Source organism: Mobula hypostoma, chromosome 13 (assembly GCF_963921235.1).
Source record: "Mobula hypostoma chromosome 13, sMobHyp1.1, whole genome shotgun sequence".
NCBI classification, from domain to species: Eukaryota; Metazoa; Chordata; class Chondrichthyes; order Myliobatiformes; family Myliobatidae; genus Mobula; species Mobula hypostoma.
Window position 1 is genome coordinate 30,924,709 of NC_086109.1, and position 22,324 is coordinate 30,947,032.

The 22,324-nt window shown below is 39.0% G+C and overlaps 1 protein-coding gene across 5 annotated transcripts in view; it reads left to right on the forward strand.

Annotated features, from left to right (window-relative positions):
- LOC134355517 (chemokine-like protein TAFA-5) overlaps nucleotides 1–22,324 on the forward strand; it is a 421,627-nt gene that overhangs the window by 128,644 nt on the left and 270,659 nt on the right. For all 5 annotated transcript variants that reach the window (XR_010020106.1, XM_063065509.1, XM_063065507.1 and 2 more), the window contains exon 2: nucleotides 816–965. Coding sequence is in view for 4 of the 5 variants with exons in the window: in XM_063065509.1 (XP_062921579.1) it covers nucleotides 816–965 (150 nt within the window). In the remaining variant the exon portion in view is untranslated. The remainder of the gene's footprint in view (nucleotides 1–815; nucleotides 966–22,324) is intronic.

Genomic DNA, 22,324 nt, shown 5'->3' on the forward strand with positions numbered 1-22,324 from the left:
GGCACCAAGGGAGTCTTTTTAGATTGAGATAACAGGGGCTTCTCTGGATTCCCTTGAAAGTGGATATGGGGGAGCTATAGAGAGGTTAGAGAATATGGGTTAGGCCATCATTATTTTACACCGTTGTATCCCATGGTTAACTAAAGAGTCCGAAGAAACATTAGTATCTTTCACGATGCTTTGTCCTTATTATCCACTGATTAGTTAATTCTGTATTCAAGAGGTCAGCCTTAAGCTCTATCTTGAATTTTTTGAACAAATATATTTGTATATGTGTACACAGTGAGGAACTAACCGTTGTGTACATGTAAATATGGTAATTAATTTCTTGACCACTTGTGTGCCACTCTAATAGAAAGAAAACATCACACAGCTACACCTTGTGATTTCAAAACTGATCACTGCTTGTTAATTTCAATTGGAGTAATTTGTTAGCTAATTATATTTTCTTTCAGGTATTTAAATGTTCTATGTGTTTATTAATGTGTTTAATGATCTTAGACTATCACAGGGTGTATTTACGTTTAATTGGAGAGTGTATTGAGTACAAAGGAGGTGATCATAGTGGTATCCATGTATTTTGTAATCAATAGGAGGTCCATGCCACTATTTCTATCAGAATTAATTTAAGAAATGTTACATTCAGGTTTACTGCAGTTAGGCTGCTAATGAGGAACTGTGAGCTGAAATTCTAAACTTGACTAACAATACAACTCCAGCTTCCTCCAAAGTGACTATTTTGTCATTTTATGTTGAGTCTTCAGGGGTAAGCTGAGGGTTAAACATTGATTCCTGTGTTGTCTGTTTTGTTCTAGGTCAGCTGGCTGTGGGTACATGTGAAATAGTTACCTTGGACAGAGATAGTAGTCAACCACGGAGAACAATAGCCAGACAAACAGCACGATGTGCTTGTAGGAGAGGACAGATTGCTGGTACGACAAGAGCCAAGCCAGCATGTGTGGATGGTAAGTGATAGAAAGTTTCAAATGGAAAAGCAGGAAATCATTTGAAATGTAATTACTTCTGAGCACTTGATAATTACTTTAGGTGCCAGATGCTGAAAACCATTGTCTTGGTAATTAAACAATAATTATTGAACACCTTGGATTTTAAATTTCTGGACCTAAGGGGCACCAAGATCAAACTGCAAAAAGGAATTGAAATTCATAAGAGGGCACTGTCCTCAATTTTTGCTTCTTCTTTGACAACTAATCCTCCAAATCAAAGAGTAATATAAACGATAATTGCAGGGAAGTCAAAATTCTCTTACTTTTTGAAAGAAGGATTAATTAAAGGACACGGAATACCCTCTTATCTTGCAACATATTTCTTTGTGAGCAATAATTAGATCGCTGAGTTTTAGCTTCTTTGATTCATTTGTGTCAACCAATCAGCAACTCAATTTTATCATTAAAGATTACAGATTCTCTTTTAGCTGACTTTGCGTATGGATTTGCTGCCACATCTGCTGATTACCTCATGTGGTATTCAGTGTTTTTACATGATGCTATTTTGTTCCTTAGCTGTTGTTGCCAGGTCTGCAGAATCCTAAAGATACATCACACAGCTATGAAAAGTTTGCATTTTCATGAAACTGAAGGAAATGGATCACTCTTTGCACCAGGTCATTAACTGAACAGCTCAATGAGGTGTTATTTGGTTAATTGGACAGACACCCCATGTAAGTTGAAGCTCTTTGCCATAACTCTCTATTATTTCTTGGAACCAATTTTCTTTATTAAAACATATAAATAAAGACTGAGTGGAATAGAGAGCAAAATGGTATTTGGCAGATCTTTGAAGAATTTTTCTGAGTAATTTCATATATCTGTCTACCTTCCGTTCTGCTCTTTTCATTTGCCTATCAGAACCATAGTTCTTTGCACTCCTTTCCTGATTTCAGCTTTCCATGCCTTATCCAGTTCCTCACTTTGCCCTCATGACTTTGCTTTCCTCTTCCATCACCAGCTACCAATGTTTCTTGTGCTCCCCACTCTTGTCTCATCATGCAAGTTCTATGTGCTTTCCTAATAATTGCAGTTCTGCATGCCTGGTTCTCAGTGTATCTCTGTATGCTCCCAGTTCTTCATGTCTTTCCATTTAATCCAAATCCCTAAGTACTCTAGTTCCCTAGGTCCTTCTATCTGCCACCATTCCACAAGTCCCTTCATAATTTCACAATTTTCCCTGCTATATGCTCCATTTCTCCATGTCCCTCAGTCTTGTCCAATTTCCCCATGTCCCTCAGTCTTGTCCAATTTCCCCATGTCCCTCAGTCTTGTCCAATTTCCCCATGTCCCTCAGTCTTGTCCAATTTCCTTTGTCATTCTACCTGCTCCACTTTCCCCTTCCAACTTTAACTGCTGCAGTCACCATGACACTTTGTTGGCACTGCTTATGGTTCACACATAAACCTAATTCTGTTTGTTTCTGTCAAGTTCAGTTCTCTTTATTTCCAGAATCTCCACTGAAAGTCAGTAACTCTTCCTCCTCGGTCAAATTCTTTAAAAAAATATAATTTTTGGATGCTAACCCAGTCACCTTTCTCCTCCTGTTTCATTATTTACTGCAATAGATAAGGCTGTCTGAGCTTGTTTGTTGCTTCCCTTAATATTAGAATGAATGACATTGACTGATAGCTTGATGACTGTGTGTTGGAGCTGAAAGTTGGATCTATTCCTTTCCTACTGCATGTACAGCAACTGTTTTTGGTCATGGTGCAGAACTGCCTGATCAGAATTACCATTCAGAAATGCTTTTATAAACCATCAAATGACAAATTATTTTCTTATCAATACATTCCTTTTCCACATCTATTATTTTGTGTGGATCATAGAAATAAGAGAGAGAGTGTTGGCTGAAGTCCATTGATATTTACTACCTTAATTCTTATGCTGTCTTCTTCAAGTATATCACACTAAATAGGGCAGGAAATCAATGAGTTGGACAGCATCTATGGAAGGAAGAAGATAATCAGCATTTTTGGCTGAGACATCATCTGTTCGTTTCCTTGACCTGCTGAATTCTTTCAGTTTTTTGTGTGTTGCTTCATATTCCAGCATCTGCAGTCTGTTATGTCTTAAAACCTGTGTTAGGAGGTTAACCTTCCATATTGGACTTTACCCAAAACAAATACTTTACCTTTTTGTGGTGAGACATGGTTAGACTAGCTCAGATGTGCACTCACTTCTGATCAGCTTGGACTGAAGTCCCTATCCCAAAATTTGAGCTTTAAGTATATGCAAACACTTTTGTGTAAGATTGAGTACATGGTGCACTGTTTGACATGAAGACATATGGGCATAGTGAAAATGTAGTATTTAGATCTAGGGACCCCATGCTTAATGGTATTAGTCCATGATATAAAAAAGGTTGAGAACTCCTGATTTAGATAGATGATCATCCAGGATCTTTGTGAATATGGAGCATCTGTAAGGACAGAGCAACTTACTGCTCCTATTGTTTAATGCTTCTATTGAAACAAAGGCTGCACCTGTTCACGTAGGTGAACATAATAGAGTTAACCAGAAAATGTTTCCTTGGAAACTGGCCAGTATCTATCTATGAATATGTGCACGTTGTCTACGTTATCTCCTGCATTAAACAAGCAAACAATTTGAAAGCACTTTATTAAGTTTGAAAACTTCAGGAAATGTTGGATTTTATGTATAATGTCTTACACAAATGCAAGTTTTATATATATTTTTGTCATTCTTTTACCTTTATTGATTGACATCAACTCTGCTCTGGTGTTAAATTCACTCACCTTTCCAAAATGCCACAAAAAAATTCCCTGACTGCTGCTCAGAAAGTGATAATATCCAATAGATATTTTTCTAAGATGTGCTTTCAATTCTGATCACTCCATTATAGGAAGCATATAGAGGCTTTAGAGATGGTGAGGGAGTTGTTTACCAGGATGTTGTGTACAATTGAGAGCTGGTGTTATAAGGAGAGATATATAAAAAAACAGGGTGGTTTTTTATTGAGTTTTGGCGGCTGAAGGGAGACCTGACAATAGCTTATAATCTTAAGAGAAGCAAAGGTGGAGTATACCGCTGGTATATTTTTTTTCCATGGTCCAAGTATCTGATACCAAAGGGGATGCAAATAGGTTGTGAGTGAAAAGTGATTGAGTGGCAGAGAAGATTCTGAACTGAATGGCTTAATTCTGTTCCAGTGTCTTCTGAAGGCCCGTTTTTACACAGAGATTGACAGGTTCCTGGAAAACACTGCCAGAGGTGGTTGTGGATTTAGATACAATAAAGGTGTTTAAAAATGCTCTTGGATATGCAGAGAATGGAGGGATAATGGACCATGTGTAGACAGAAATGATTAGTGCAATTAGGCATCATTAGATTATGGACCAAAGGGCTTGTTCCTGTGCTGTATTGTTCTATATGTATGTTTGTAGGCTAAACAGATTTTCACAAACAAACTCAAGACAACAAGATTAATATTTTGTCCATGAACCCAATTTGCATTCATTTCCTGTTGATTTGTTTTCCATTAGTATAATAGGTTAAACTCCAACATCGTACATATATATCATTACTGTATATACAGCATTATGCCATATTAAGTGAAAAGATAATTTAATGTAAATTCAATGTTATTAAAATAATAAACTGTTAACTCTGAATTGCTTGCACCTCTAGCATGCTTCTCCTGAACATTTGTGCACAGTAAATAAAAATAAATCAATGAAAACTCATCATTTCAAGACGTGTTATGAAGTGACCTCAGGCAAGAAGATAGAATTCCATTTAATGAGTACATTTACCAAAGCTTTATGAATAAAATAATAGTTTAGCAATATTTAGATATCAGAGGGCATTTAATTCCACACGTCCAATAATGAGCAAGACGAGTCTAAATTAAAAAAAAAGCTGGAGCAACATTGCTGTTGGGTTGGATTGCTGAAATCAGCTGGAAATAATTGAGGTATTTATATCCATTATGTAATATGTATCTCTCAGTATCATGTTAATAAAGCCTATTGTAAACTTTGAGATGTATAAAGGGCAGTTCTATTATCATCCACAGTGGCATTGAACGGATGCTGAAACACATTTAAGGATGCAATGAGACATGTTATCAGTTGCTGTATCCTGGGGTCATCAGGTGTTTCAGGTCTTTCAGCTTCAGACACGCTTGCCCAGGTGACCCAGCCAGGGTTGATCAGGCCCTGGGTTATGACCCAGGAGCATTGGTCTACCGGTTACACCTCCTGATCCATAGCCATCTGGAGGTTCGCTCAGCAGCCTCTGTGACAGTCCTGATGGATCCTTTCTTCGCAGCCCCTTTAATGCCAAAGAGAAAGTATGTTCTGCAAAGCGAGCAACCAGCAAAACCTCTACATCTCACCTCTATAGGCTCGCATCGTGCCCTCCACCCCTGTCTCTGGCACTGTTCTACTAGCTCCTGGTATTTGGCTTTCTTACCTAAAACACATCCTCAATCCAGTCTTCCCAAGGAACTGTCAGTTCTACTATGACCACCTGCTTCAAGGTTTATGACAGAACGACCATGTCAAACCTCAGGGATGATGATGCGTTGAAGTCAGGGAACTTTAATTGCTTGCCCAAATCGACTTTCAGTTGCCAGTCAGATGCTATGTTGAGCAAGTCTGAGGTGATCTGGGCTGAGGCTGTGGCTGGTCTCCAGCTTTGACAAAGGCTATGGGTTTTCTGGGTTGGCGGAGAGGCCTACTGTTGTTAATGGCCAAGGAGATACCTTCTGCCACTGCTTTCAGCACCTGGTCATGGCTGCAGCAGTAACGTCCTTCTGATTTCCTTGATTGTCCTGTCTGAAGACCACAATGCTGTAAATAACTTGTAGTAATCTTAACCATACTATTTATATTTTATAATCTTTCACATGGTAAAATTTTCTGCAGAACTTGCCTTTTCACTGTTTTTAAGTAGTTTATTTAATGAGTAAGTTTACTGTGTTTACTTCATAATAGAGGTTTTCGTGGACCATGAAACAAAATCAGCAAATGTTTGAAGTACTCAGTACATCAGGCTGTAACTGTGGAAAGAGAAACTGAGTTAACATTTGAGGTAAAGGCCTTACCTTAGTGTCCTAGGGACTGTTCTTTGACCTGAAAGGTTAACTCTGTTTCTCATTTCACAAATGCTGTCTAACCATTTGAATGTTTCAGCATATTCTGTTTTTGTTTCTGATTTTCGGCATCTGTAGTATTTTTGAGCTTCAATAGTTGTAGGTCATATTACTTGCCTAATGTTTAACTTATTGCTGCTGCAATGCTCCCAAAAAGTACTCTGTTATTATTGTTTGTTTTAGTTCTTATTATGACTTCAGGACAAAACAAGAGCAAAGGTTTAAACAAGTCATTTTCTGCAAAATGAGCGCAAGTTTAAACAACATAAGGATTTTATCGTGAAGACAGAATTATTTCTCACTGGACAATATCTTTGGAAATTTGTATTTAAATGTTGGCTTTTTATGTTCAGTTCTGAGACAGAGAAATATAAAGTTATACTATTGTTAGCATTCAATACCTCAATGTGAACGTTTCAATGGTATAAATTCCTTGCTGCTGCAGATTGAGACACATCAAGCCTAGGAAAATTAGGGAGTAAGTCTACTTATGTAGATTTCTTTGTATTAAAAGGCTTTTTTTATGCAAGTCTTGTAAATTCCAAAAATAGTTTAATCATTTCCAATGTAATTTTCTCATTTAATAAGCATGTCTTTTATATGCTAATCCTATTTTTATGCAAGAAAACAACGTATTTTTCTCTCTGATTCTATCTGCTATGGCTCTGATCCCAGGACCCGGACCCTGCAAAAAAAAAAAAATGGATATAGAAATGGTTAATATTCAAAGTAGAAAAGTCAAATTTTCCCATGATGGCCGAGCTTAGTCATTTGCTTGAGCACTGTAAGTCAAGATGTGTTGGATGCTGTTCTTAAGTCGCTATAAATTTGATTGGACTGATTACCAACATTACATGCATATAAGCAAACCAGCACAATGTAAATATCTTGATATTTTGTGAGATTTAAGACAAGAGGAGTCCCAGAAGAATACATTGGGAAAAAAAAATTGATGGAATGCAAATGAGCTAGGTTCCTTTGACTCCTTTTCTAATGCACGGTTTATAAAATTGGCTGCTGCCTCTTCATTCCTTTGTTCTGTTTCAGAAAGCAAGAGATTACAATTAAACTGCACTTTTGAATTCTTCACAAAGTAAAAAAAAAACATATCCTATCAAAATTATACTGCTTCAATTAAGAACGCTTTGCAGTTTGTCCTTTGTGATTTTAGTTTTTCAAAATCTATTGTGTTCTGGAATTTGCAATCAAACATCAAGTTAACAGACCATGCAGTTTTTCCACCACTACTGGATGCAATAGTCTTTGACTTGGATGGGAATAAAAAATGAATTGGAAAATAGGGCAGTGATTCAACATTACAGATTTACTACTGTTTACCTAAGGTCAAAATTAACTCCATTGAATAAATGTATGCTCATCTTTAAAGTATGTTTAATTTCTACCCCATTGCAATATTGGTGAAAAAAACAAAATAGATTAAGGAGAGACTGAGATGCTGATTGTGGTAGATGAGTTGAATGATGTATTGTCCAGCAAGATAGGAGCTTCAAGTACAAATTCAATTGTAACTCTTGGTTGTGGATTTGAATTGCAAATTGCCACTACCATAGCCTTTACATCCACTCATTTATGGATTTATTTACTTAGCTGCAACACGGCTCTCCGGCTTTTCCGACTCTTCGACCTGCACCACCCACCAACCCCCGGTTAACCTTAGCCTAAGCATAGGACAACTTCCAATGACCAATTAACCTACTAACCAGTACGTCTTTGGACTGTGGGACGAAACTGGAGGACCCAGAGAAAACCCATGTATGCCATGGGGAGGATGTACAGACTCCTTACAGACTATGTTGGAATTGAACTCCGAACTCCAACGTCTTGATTGCTACGCTACCGTGGTGCCGCATTGGTTTGGTTGGCATCATTAAAAACCTAGTGCTTTTTTACAAGCAACAGTGATTTTAATCATATTTTTAAATTAAATTAGAACATAGCGATGACTTACAAAGCACACGGAGCTGAATTCAAAGCTGGAATTCAAGGTTACTTGAGTTCTCATCTGATTAATACCAATGAGGCTATACACATATTCATTAAGCTAAAACTGTGTAATGTTATTTTGTACAGCTTACTTGGATAAAACTCCAGTGTCTATTACTTTAATGATGGTATTAATATATTTATTATAATTGTTTTCTGTTAAATTAGCTTAAATGGATTATTGTATCCATTTTATTTATGAAATAAAAATAAAAATGCTGAAAAATCAGCAGGCTAAGTAGGGCCTTTAAAAGGAGAAACAAAAATAATGTGCGAAGTTGGAGGCCATGTTGGCATAATGGTTAGCACTATGTTATTAGAGTTCAGGGTATCAGAGTTCGCTGTTCAATTCTGGTGCCACCTGTAAGGAGTGTTTATGTTTTCTCCTTGACTGCTCCGTTTGTAGGATAATTTATCATAGTAAATTGTTCTGGGATTTGGCTAGTGTTAGGTGGAATGGCTTGTTGAACCAGCAGGGACTGTTCCACACTGTATCTCTAAACTGAAATAAGATCATTAGGTTTTTTTTTCCCAGATCTGATGAAGTATTCTTGTGCTGAATTGGGGTGTTAACCGACTTCCCCAGAGTTCCAGCAGAGTTCAGATCAGATCTCTGGTACTCCGTGTATGGAACCTTTGATCACATGAATTTCTCAAAGATGCTCTAGTTTCCTCCCACATCCCAAAGACACGGTGATTTGTAAATTAATTGGTTACTCTAAATTATCCCTGTTCTGTAAGTGTCTGGTGGAATCTGTGAAGAGGTGATGGGAATGTGGGAGAATAAAATAGAATCAAAGGAAATGGGTTCTTGATTGATATGAACTCAATTGGCTGCAGAGTTTGTTTCTGTGCTGTGAGTTTCTAAATGGTGATTTACCTGCCTAGTTCCAAAACGTTTTATTGTTATTCCAGATTTCCAGTTCCTTCGGTTATTTTATATTTTTATTAACACAATGAATTTAGTATCAAAGATTTGAGCCTTCTTTTATCAGTTTCACAGCTAATACAAGAGCAAGTCAGAGACTTAGTATATGAAATAAGATAGATGAACTTGTAGCACAGTTACAAGTTCATGTATGACGTTGTGGGCATCACAGAATCGTGGCTACAAAAAATTATAGCTGGAAACTTAATGTCCAAGACTATACATTGTATTAAAAGGACCAGCAGGTAGGTGGAGGGAATGGCATGGCTCTGGTAAAAAATAAAAATGAAATCAAATCATGAGAAAGAGGTGACTGGAATTAGAAGGTGCAGAAACATTGTGGGTAGAGCTAAGGAATTGCGAGGGTAAGAAGACCCTCATGATAGTTATATAAAGACCCCAAACAGAAGTAAAACTACTGTGGTCTACAAATTACAACTAAAGATAGAAAATTCAGAACAAAAAGGCAGTATTATGATAGTCATGGGAGACTTCCTAAGCAGGAAAGAGAACAGCCAGAGGTTGTGGTACATATTGATACCAATGACATAGGTAGGAAAAGGGAGAAGGTCTTGAAAGCAGACTACAGAGAGTTAGGAAGGAAGTTGAGAAGCAGGACCACAAAGGTAGTAATCTCGGGATTACTGCCTGTGCCACGTGACAGTGAGTATAGGAATAGAATGAGGTGGAGGATAAATGTGGGCTGAGGGATTGGAGCGGGGGCAGGTATTCAGATTTCTGGATTATTGGGACCTCTTTTGGGGCGAGTGTGACCTGTACAAAAAGGATGGGTTGCACTTGAATCCCAGGATGAACCAATATCTTGGCGGGGAGGTTTGCCAAGGCTATCGGGGAGAGTTTAAACTGGAATTGCTGGGGGGGGTGGGAACCGAACTGAAGAGATGGAGGAAGAAGCAGTTGGCTTACAAATGAAGAAAGCTTGGAGACAGTGCAAGAGGGTGGATAGACAGGTGATAGAGAAGAAATGTGGTCAGACGGATGATTTGAGATGTGTCTATTTTAATGCAAGGAGCATTATGAACAAAGCAGATGAGCTTAGAGCATGGATCAGTACTTGGAAATATGATGTTGTGGGCATTACAGAGACTTGGATGGTTCAGGGGCAGGAATGGTTACTTTGAGTGCCAGGCTTTAGATGTTTCAGAAAGGACAGAGAGGGAGGCAAAAGAGGTGGGGACGTGGCACTGTTGATCAGAGATAGTGTCATGGCTGCAGAAAAGGAGGAAGTCATGGAGGGGTTGTCTACGGAGTCTCTGTAGGTGGAAGTTAGGAACAGGAAGGGGTCAATACCCCTACGGGGTGTTTTTTTTATAGACCACCCAATAGTAACAGGAATATCGAGGAGTAGATAGGGAGACTGATTCTGGAAAGGTGTAATAATAACAGTGTTGTCGTGATGGGAGATTTTAATTTCCCAAATATCGATTGGCATCTCCCTAGAGCAAGGGGTTTAGATGGGGTGGAGTTTGTTAGGTGTGTTCAGGAAGGTTTAGTGAAACAATATGTAGATAAGCCTACAAGAGGAGAGGCTATTCTTGATCTGGTATTGGAAAGTGAACCTGGGCAGGAGTCAGATCTCTCAGTAGGGGAGCATTTTGGAGACAGTGATCACAATTCTATCTCCTTTACTATAGCATTGGAGAGGGATAGGAACAGACAAATTAGGAAAGCATTTAATTGGAGTAAGGGGAAATATGAGGCTATCAGGCAGGAACTTAGAAGCATAAATTGGGAACAGATGTACTCAGGGAAAGGTGCAGAAGAAATATGGCAAATGTTCAGGGGATATTTGCGTGGAGTTCTTCATAGGTACATTCCAATGAGACAGGGGAAGGATGGTAGGGTACAGGAACTGTGGCGTACACAGGCTGTTGTAAATCTGGTCAAGGAGAAGAGAAAAGCTAATGAAAGGTTCAAAAAACTAGGTAATGATAGAGATCTATAAGATTATAAGACTAACAGGAAGGAGCTTAAGAATGAAATTAGGAGAGCCAGAAGGGGCCATGAAAAGGCCTTGGCGGACAGGATTATGGAAAACCTCAAGGCATTCTAGAAGTATGAGAAGAGCAAGAGGATAAGACATGAGAGAATAGGACCAATCAAGTGTGACAGTGGAAAAGTGCGTATGGAACCAGAGGAGATAGCAGAAGTACTTAATGAGTACTTTGCTTCAGAATTCACTATGGAAAAGGATTTTGCCAATTGTAGAGATGACTTACAGCAGACTGAAAATCTTGAGCATGCAGATATTAAGAAAGAGGATGTGCTGGAGCTTTTGGAAAGCATAAGGTTGGATAAGTCACCGAGAATGGACAAGGTATACCCAGGCAACTGTGGGAGGCGTGGGCGGAGATTGCTGAGCCTCTGGCGATGATCTTTGCATCATCAATGGGGATGGGAGAGGTTCCAGAGGATTGGAGGGTTGCAGATGTTGTTCCCTTATTCAAGAAAGGGAGTAGAGATAGCTCAGGAAATTAGACTAGTGAGTTTTACTTCAGTGGTTGGTAAGTTGATGGAGAAGATCCTGAGAGGCAGGATTTATGAACATTTGGAGAGGCATAATATGATTAGGAATAGTCAGTATGGCGATGTCAAAGGCAGGTCATGCCTTATGAGCCTGATTTAACTTTTTGAGGATGTGACTAAACACATTGATGAAGGAAGAGCAGTAGATGTAGTGTATATGGATTTCAGCAAGGCATTTGATAAGGTACCCCATGCAAGCCTTATTCAGAAAGTAAGGAGGCATGGGACCCAAGGGGACATTGTTCTGTGGATCCAGAACTGGCTTGCCCACTGAAAACAAAGAGTGGTTGTAGATGGGTCATATTCTGCATGGAGGTTGGTGACCAGTGGTGTGCCTCAGGGATCTGTTCTAGGACTCCTACCCTTTGTGATTTTTATAAATGACCTGGATGAGGAAGTGGAGGGATGGGTTAGTAAAATTGCTGATGACACAAAAGCTAGAGGTGTTGTGGATAGTGTTCAGGGCTGTCAGAGTTTACAGCCGGACATTGATAGGATGCAAAACTGGGCTGAGAAGTTACAGATGGAGTTCAACCCAGATCAGTGTGAGGTGATTTATTTTGGTAGGTCCAATATGATGGCACAATATAGTATTAATAGTAAGACTAGTGGCTGTGTGGAGGTTAAGAGGGATCTTGGGGTCCGAGCCCATAGAACACTCAAAGCTGCTGCGCAGGTTGACTGTGTGGTTAAGAGGCATACGGTGCATTGGCCTTCATCAATCATGGGAATGAGTTTAGGAGCAGAGAGGTAATGTTGCAGCTATATAGGACCCTGGTTAGACCCCACTTGGAGTATTTTGTTCAGTTCTGGTCGCCTCACTACAGGAAGGATGTGGAAACCATAGAAAGGGTGTGGAGGAGAATTACAAGGATGTTGCCTGTATTGGGGAGCATGCCTTATGAGGATAGGTTGAATGAACTCCATCTTTTCTCCTTGGAGAGATGGAGGATGAGAGGTGACCTGATAGAGGTGTATAAGATGATGAGAGGCATTGATCGTGTGGATAGTCAGAGGCTTTTTCCCAGGGCTGAGATGGCTAGCATGAAAGGGCATAGTTTTAAGGTGCTTGGAAGTAGGTACAGAGGAGATGTCAGGGGTAAGTTTTTTACACAGAGAGTTGTGAGATTGTAGAATGGGTTGCTGGCGATGGTGGTGGAGGCGGATGTGATAGGATCTTTTAAGAGACTCCTGGATAGCTACATTGAGCTTAGGAAAATAGAGGGCTATGGGTAACCCTAGGTAATTTCTAAGGTAAGGGCATGTTCGGCATAGTTTGTGGACCGAAGGGCCTGTATTGTGCTGTAGGTTTTCTCTGTTTCTATGTTTCTATTTCAATATACAGGTAGATTGGGAAAATCAGTTGGTGCTGGATCCCAAGAGGGGGAATTTCTAGAATGCCTATGAGATGGATTTTGGAGAAGCTTGGGGTTGAACTCACAAGGGGATCAGGTATTCTGGATTGGGTGTTGTGCAATGAACCAGAATTGATTGTAGAGCTTAAGGTAGAGGAACCATTAAGGTACAGTGATCATAATATGATAGAATTCAATTTGCAAATCCGCAATTTGAGAAGGAGAAGCTAAAGTCAGATGTATCAGTTTTACAGTGGAGTAAAGGGAATTACAGTGGCATGAGAGAGGAGTTGGTTAAAGTTGATTGGAAGAGGACACTAGCAGGGATGACAGAACAGCAAGGACTGGTGTTTCTAGCAGCTATTCGTAGGGCTCAGCATATATACATTACAGAAAAGAAGGGGTATTCTAAATGCAGGATAACACAACCGTGGTTGACAAGAGAAGTCAAAGCCAATATAAAATCCAAAGAGAGGGCATATAGTAGAGGAAAAATTAGTGAGAAGTTAGAGGATTGGGAAATCTTTTAAAAACCAACAGAAGAGAACTAAAGAAGTCATAAAGAAGGAAAAGATGGAATACGAAGTTAAGCTAGCCAATAATATTAAAGAGGATATCAAAAGTTTCTTCAGATATATAAAGTGTTAAAGACAGGCGAGAATGAGTATCAGACCACTGGAAAAAGAGGTGGGGGAGGGGCAAGGAAGTAGCAGACAAACTGAATAAGTATTTTGCATCAGATGTCCACTGTGAAAAACAGTAGCAGTATGCCAGAATTTTGAGAGTGTCAAGAACTAGAATATAAAAGCAAGGATGTAATGTTAAGGCTTTATAAAACACTGGTAAGGCCTCATGGAATATTGTGAACAGTTTTGGGCCCCTTATCTAAGAAAGGAAGTGCTGACATTGTAGAGGGTTCAAAGGAGTTCACAAAAATGATTCCAGAATGAAAAGACGTCATATGAGAAGCATTTGATGGCTCTAGGCCTCTACTCACTGGAACTCAGAAGAAAGAGGGCTGACCTAATTGAAATGTATTGGATGTTGAAAGGTCTCGATAGAGTGTATGTAGAGAGGATGTTTCCTATGGTGGTGGATGACACAGACTCAAATTAGAAGGCTGTCCTTTTTGAATGGAGATGAGGAGGAATTTTTTTAGCCAGAGAGTGGTGAATCTGTGGAACTTGTTGTCACAGGCAGCTGTGGAGGCTAACTCATTGGGTATATTTAGGGCAGAGGTTGATAAATTCTTGTTCAGTCAGGTCATGAAAGGATACAGGGAGAAGGCAGGAGATTGGGGCTGAGAGGGAACTGGGTCAGCCATGATGAAATGGTAGAGTAGACTCGATGGGCCAAATGGCCTAATTCTGCTCCTATATCTTATGTACCTATCGTCTCAAATTCTATCCACTCTGATTCATTTGTTTAGTATATATTATCTACAAAATGTACTGCTGTAACTCGTGTAAACTGCACCTGTAGCATCTCCCAACTCCATGACCTCAGTTGAATACCACCATCAAGTCACATCCATTCTGAATTGGAAATAAACCACCCGTCCTTCACAGCTGGGTCAAAATCCTGGAGCTCCCTGAAATACTTTGGGAATAGTTTTATTGGAATCCCTGAGCAGCTCAAAAGGGTGGATGATCAGTCCCTTCTCAAGGACTGTTTGGAATAAATGACTTGCCAGCAGTGCCCAAGTCCTGAAAAATGAATATATTAGAAAGGGATAATTTACACACAAGAGTAAAGCTGTAGCAGCAAAAGAGAGAATACAGTAGAGATTCACCAGGATACAGGCAAAATTGGATTGGCATAAGTAGGCATTAAGGTTGCCATGGATACGATGGGCTAAAAGGACCAATTTCTATGCTGAATGATTTTATGATTCTAGCCTATTATATCTCATGTAGGATTACTTTGTATGCTTCTGACATGATATATAAGTTGACATCCATCTAAGTAAATTTGACACAAATGTTAACAATTCCACAAAAAAAAAGGAAATAATAATACGACACAGAGACACAAGCGCGTACAGATGGTAGAACCTGGAATAACACACAAAGAACTATGGGAACTCAACACGTCAGGGTATCTGTGGAGAGAAATGGATAGGCAGCATTAAGATGACAGGATTTGACCCAAAATGCCAACTATCTAAATAAAATAATAACATTGTGTTGAGTTCGAGGGGACAAATAATCCCTTGTTATTACATCATTGTGCCCTCTATGGAAATACCTTTACTAGAAGGCCTCAGTAAAATTTAGATCTCTGGTGCTCCATGTATGGAACCTTTGACCACCTGGATTTCTTAAAGGTGCTCTGGTTTCCCCACGCTCTTCCCAATTTTCATGAGTTTATGCCTTATTACTAAATTAATGGGGTGCTACTTTTAGCTATCCAAACCAAATGTTATAATGGATGTTAAATTCTTAAATTAGAATATGTGTCCTTTTGTAGGATTCCATGCAACAGCTTGCATGAGAGAATAGGGGCCATTATTTAGTGCCTTCCCTGATCAAGAATCTTCCACAACCACAGAAGCTATCAAGTGATTTTAATTCTGCACCACCACATCCTGCTCTAAACCCAGTCCCTGGCTGATGACAGCAGTAACATGAAACTGAAGTTATTACTCCTGTTGGATAACAAACCATGTAATCAATTTGTGTTGAGTGTGTGGATATTAATTTCCATCAAATTTTTGGCCTTTTATTTGGTTACCCAGTGCTGAACTTTGGCCAAAAAAATCAGCTTTAGACTCAAATGTAATGACTGCTTTGAAATTATTTTGTGTAGGTGCATTAATTAACATGGGAAAATGAAAAAAAAATGTTACAGATAACTTTTCATAATTCATTTTAACAACTATTTGCAATTTGCATCCATTTTATGACGAATGTTGGTGCTTTGCTGGCAGCAATGCTATGTTCTAGTTTCACCTGACTAAGCCGCAATCTGACTCTATTTGTAGTATTAGGCTGGCAGAATTATAAAATTCAATGATCATTTCTGCAAGCTTACTTACGTCCAAAATGCAAGGTAGCACTTTCTGTTTTAAGCTACTGGACAATTACCAAGCTTATTTAAAAATAAACCATGCATCCAGGAGTGGTAACAGCTTGGTCTAACCTTGGAAGAGAAAGCTTTCTGGCTAAATGAGTGTTTTTATTGTAGGCTGGCTGGAACTATGACTGAGACTGACTTCACTTGTACTGTGTAGGCAGTGGGAAGACATAACATCACATCACAAAGCTATAAAATAGCTCATTTTTTTTTTACATATTCCAGTACTAAGCAGTAAAATATCACAGAAAAGGACAGACATTCAGACTTGGTCAGTATTGCTACTCACGACAAAGCGGAGTTAGTAATTGTGCGATTCCTCTGAAATGCTTTTCATTCACTCTGAGTTTAATTCCTTAGTTTTTGAATTACAATAAACTGATGATCTCATGCATTTTGCACCCATGGTCTACAAATTTCTTGGCATATCTCCTTCTTCAGGTACTCAGTAATTTATGAAAACAGAATGTTGGTCATGAAATTGGCTCTGCGGCACCTGTTGCTTGGATACTTTGTGCAATGATTTGGCTTGGAGGTTTATGTGTGACATATGCATCCATATGTTTAGTTGCACATAAGAAGATTGGCTGTTGCTGTAAAGCAAATTAAGTAGAAGTTGGTGACTAGGCAAAGCTCAAACACCATTTATAAATTTACCAATGACACCACTCTTGGCAGAATCTCAGATAGAAACAAAGAGGCATATAGGTGCTGTTCAGGTGGTGCTGCAATGATAACCTTGCACTCAATGTCAGCAAGACCAAGGAATTGATTGTGGACTTCAGGAAGTAGAAGTTGAGTGAACCCTCACTAATCCTTATTGAAGGGACATCAGTGGAAAGGGTGAGTAGGTTCTAATTCCTGGCTGACAACATCTCTGTAGATCTATTCTAGGCCCCAACGTGACAAAGGGATGCCAGCAGCTACGTGCCTGCATACTTTTGTGCATTGAGTTGCTGCCAGATAATTGGCTGATTAGATATTTGTATTAATGAGCAGGTGTACAGGTGCACCTACTAAAGTGACTACTGAGTATATACTTCACTAGGAGTTTGAGGAGATTTGGTAGGACACCAAAAGCTCCAGTAAATTTCTTCAACATACCATTCTGACTGGTCACATCAGCATCTGGTATGGGGGCACCAATCAAAAGACTGTAAGAGACTTGAGAGAGTTATGGCTCAGCCAACTCCATTAAGGGTACAAGCTTCCCACTATTGAGGACATCTACCAAAGATGATGCCTCAAGAGGATGGCATCCATCATTAAGGCCCCTCACTATCTGGGACATGCACTCTTCTCATTAGTAAAATGAGAGAATTGGTACAGGAGCCTCAAGACCCACACTTAATGTTTTAGGACCAGCTTCTTCCCCTCTGTCATCAAATTTCTGAACAGCCCATTAATCCGGGAACACTACCTCACTATCTTGCTGTACGCTATTTGTTTATTTAATTTTTATTGTAACTTATCGTAGCTTGTTATGCCTGCACTTCAGTGTTGCCACAAAGTAACAACATTCCTGAGTTATTTTTATGATTCTGTTTCTGTGTTCATTTAACTCTTACATTCAAATAATTCACTGGTTTACTGAACTCCAAAAAAAAAAGATGTTTTGTAGTTGAAGTAGAGCAACATAGAGGGGATGCTTCCAATAGTGGGTGAGCCTAGGACTCGAGGGATGTTTCTTTAGAACAGGGATGAGGAGCCAGAAAGGCTAGTGAGTCTGTGGAATTCATGGCTGTAGACAACTATAGAGGCCGCATCACTGGGTGTATTTAAATTGGAGCTTGATAGGTTCTTGTTTAGTGAGGGTATTAAAGGCTATGAACAGAAGGCAGGAGAATGAGGTTCACAGGAAAAATAAATTAGCCATGATAGAATGATGGAACAGACCCAATGGGTTGAATTGTCCAATTCTGTTCCTAAGTTTTATGATCTTGTGAAATTCGGGATTTGTGATGAGTGACAACTAAACCGATGGTGGGATTTCGCTTCCTCTTATGATCTTCACCGGCAGAAAAATTGGTCTTTAGTCAGTTGGATTCACTCCACTTGGTATCCAGTAATGGCTAAGAGCGCCTATTACATTAAAGGCAATGGTTTCAATATTCTGGCTTTGGTATGAAAGACCTGCATTCCAGGATTAGTTAAATAATCATCTCCTGACTTCCCAAAGCCTTTTACATCGTCAAGGCAAAGATGATATCACATGGATGCTCTCTGTCCAGTAGTGACTCTAACTGGCAGATTAATTATGTTACCCATTTTCCAGTGCTGTCCAAATAATCCCTTAATAGTTCCTCCATACTACAAGCTGAACATATTAAGTTTTAAGAAATGAACAACTTTTGAGCAAGCTGCTCATATTTCACTCAAAGTTTTAATGGTCTCCTGGTAAATTCAAACTGCTCTATGCAATATGTGTACATAATTAAACTGTATGCCTCATAGGTGGAATATGAATTCAGATCTGCCACTAAGTAATTTGCCTTTTTGGATGATATGGCAAAGACCCAAATAAATGTCAAAGTGATAGGTAATTCTGATTGGAAGTTTAGGAAAAGTGGTTTTGCTATAACACCAAAAAAGACTTTTTCATTTTGAATTGTTTTAGGTCTATATGATAGCACAGCAGCAGCTAAATTTATTTATTAAGATTATTTGTATAATATGAGATCCTTAATCATTTTCAGATGGATGTAGAGAAAAAGTTGTAAAAGTAGGTTTCTGATGAAAAAACATTAAAAATAAAAATTGGTTCTGTTTTGTACATTGAAATATATAGTGAAATTTGTTGCTTTTATCAAATCAAATCAGTGAGGATTGTGTTGGTTGTCAATGTAACATGCCCACAGCTCACTTTCCCTAACTGTGCATCTCTGGAATATGCAAGGAAACTAGAAACTGGAGCACCCAGAGGAAACCTACACAATTACAGGGAGAGCATACAGACTCCTTATAGACAGTGATGGGAATCGAACCCCTATCTTAGAGCTGGTACTGTAAAGAGTGGAACTAACCAATACTCAAAACTTGCCTCAAATATACACCTGTATACCAATCTCATGGTTACTCATACATTATGTATTTACATGGCTTCCAATGTCTTCAAGGCCTCTCTAACAATGCTAAGCACAGCATTTCATAAGCAGTTACAGGGTTTGATTGGCACATTGCCTGGACTGCCTTCTTGGCCTTCCATTAGCTCATACTGCCAAAGGCTTTTTCAACTGTTTCAAAATGTATCTGACATATATTTGATAAAAATCATATATTTAAAATCAATTGAAATAAATAAATCATTTAAGAATTCAATAAACTGTTGAGAAATAATTTGGATTATAAACATAAACTGAAATAAGGAAAGAAACAATAGACTTGTCCTGCAACACACATCAAAGTTGCCGGTGAACGCAGCAGGCCAGGCAGCATCTCTAGGAAGAGGTACAGTTGACGTTTCAGGCCGAGACCCTTCGTCAGGACTAACTGAAGGAAGAGTTAGTAAGAGATTTTCTTACTAACTCTTCCTTCAGTTAGTCCTGACAAATCTCTTACTAACTCTTCCTTCAGTTAGTCCTGACGAAGGGTCTCAGCCTGAAACGTCAACTGTACCTCTTCCTAGAGATGCTGCCTGGCCTGCTGCGTTCACCGGCAACTTTGATGTGTGTTGCTTGATTTTCCAGCATCTGCAGAATTCCTGTTGTTTATGTTTTAAAATAGACTTGTCCTTCACTTTTTATTCTTATGAAGGTCAGTGACTCAATTCAGTTGAATGGGGGTGCACTCAATGCGCTTAACCAGTAACTGATATAAAGCTAAGGAACTGGATACAAATTGTGTCTGACCTGTCAGCTCAGCAGGATTTATAAGAAGCTGTGGACACGTAGTGAGTCCAGCAGCAGAGCAAGACATCGAACGAACTAGCAACTGACTTGAAGCAAAATTGAACAAAGAAATTATGAGCAGCCTGACGGCAGTTCCTTAATGAATGGCTGGCAAAAATTAATTATGAACTGGCTTAGTAACTTCCTTTTTTTATTCCAGCATTACTTTTGACATTTATTAGTAGTTTTCATTTTAGTTTTACTGCAGTACCACCCCATTATTGGGCTCAGTCAGTCGTCCATATGAAACATGTTTAATTGTACATACTGACATATTTTAGTTTTAATTTTTAGCTCCCTTCTAAAACATGCACTGATGTTGCGCTATCTTTGTAATCTCCCATCCAGTTTACTTCTCCATCCGTTTATTGCCCCAGTTTCCAACTTAAGGCTGCAAAGGATAACACTCCTAATGAACATTAAACATTCCCTTTGACAATGTTAAGCTAATATTGATACTCAAGACAAAATGAAAACGTTGTTAGCTTAAGCACTTCCAAATTTCATTTAGTATGAAGTCATTATAAATTTTACATTCTCATTAGCTTCATCTAAATAGTTCTCTCCATTTTACTGTGGGTTTCTGTTATAAATATGCATAAAATACAAGTAATATGGCAATAATTGTTACATGAGGTGTGGCTCCTATTTTAGCTCATAAGCACAAATACGATCAGTTCCAGGTTGCTAAAAAAATTCAACTGGGCACCCTTCGATGGCAAGGTCAGTATGGATGACTTCATTTCCTTTGCATTGTTCCTTTTGGAGAGTTGAAAGGAAACTTTAACTGTGTCATCCTAGGGGCACACACTGGGCATTTCCAGGACAACATGGTTTTATACTCACAATGCCTGCTTGCAAAATAACTACTTATCTTGTCAACATAGCTCAACAATTTTCATTCCCTGCATCCAGTGATCTGCAATTCTGCCCTCTTCTCTTCATATTGCCACTAAAGAAATTCCATCCATCTCTGTCCCCTCCTTCACTGAGCAGTAGTGCAGGAGAATCTTAATTCAGTACTCCTTCACTACAGATGGTTGTAAAATTGCGCAAGCTTCATTTGGGTGCATCTGAACTTCAATGTCATAGGAGAACAACCCAATTATTGTTATCTGATTCCTTTTGTTTTGTTCCAGTATGTCCTGTTGTGTGCAGCACAATTCCTGATTGACTCACCTTCAGTTCCCAGTACCATTATCATTCATCATACCTTTTGGTGACTGTTCCTTCAACAAGATAAACATTGAACAATAAGCACAGGACAGGACCAATGGCAAACAATATTGTGTCAAACTAATTAGTTCAGTAATCAAATGCCCAATTAAACTAGTCCCTTTTGCCTACACAATGTCTATTTCCTGCACATTCATGCACCATTCTAAGAACCTCTTGAAAACCTATTTGATTCCAGCAATACCCCAAGCACTAAATTCTGGGCACACAGAACTCTCTTAGTAAACTAAAAACTTGTCTTTCACATTTCCTTTGAACTTACCACCCCTCAGCTTAAATCCATGTCCTTTAGTAATAGACATTTCAACCCTGGGTAAAAGAAATTGGCTGTCTGATCTCTTTAGACTTCTCATATCTTATAAACCTCTGTCAGATCGTCCCCCAGCTTCTACCACTGGGGTAGAAGAGAAATTCAAGTTTCCCAACTTTTCCTTATAGCACATGCTGCCTAATCCAGGCAGCATCCTGGTAAACCATTTCTTCAGCCTCTCCAAAATTCCACAATCTTCCTACAATGGGGTGACCAGAATTGAGCGCAATACTCCAGATGCAGTCTTTAACTACAATTTCATGAAGTATCAGCATAACTTCCCAACCCTTTAACTCAATTCCTCAGTTACTAAAGGCAACATGTCCTGTTTCTTCTTTACCACCCTTACCGTCTGTCTAGCCACTTTCAGGGAGCTTGGACAGCAAGATCCTTCTGCACATTGACACTGTTAAGGATCTTGTCATTAGGAATTTACTGGCCCTTACATTGGGTAACAGTTCACATTTAACCAGGTTAAATGCAGTATGTCAATTTGCCACCAATATCTTTAACTGATCTATATCCCACTATATCCTTTGCCAGTCCTCATTGCTATCTACAATACCACCAATTTTCGTACCTTTTGCAAATTACTTACCCACCCATCTATGTTTTCATTCAGGTTACATACCCTTAGTGGTCACTTTATTAGGTACCTCTTGTACATAAAGTGGCCACTTCATTATGCTCACGGCCTTCTCCTGCTGTTGCCGTTCCACTTCAAGGTTTGATGTGTTGTGCATTTAGAGATGCTTTACTGCACGCTGCAGTTATAAAGTGTGGTTATTTGAGTCACTGTTGCCTTCTTGTCAGCTTGAACCAGTCTGACGATTTTCCTCTGATCTTTTTCATTAAC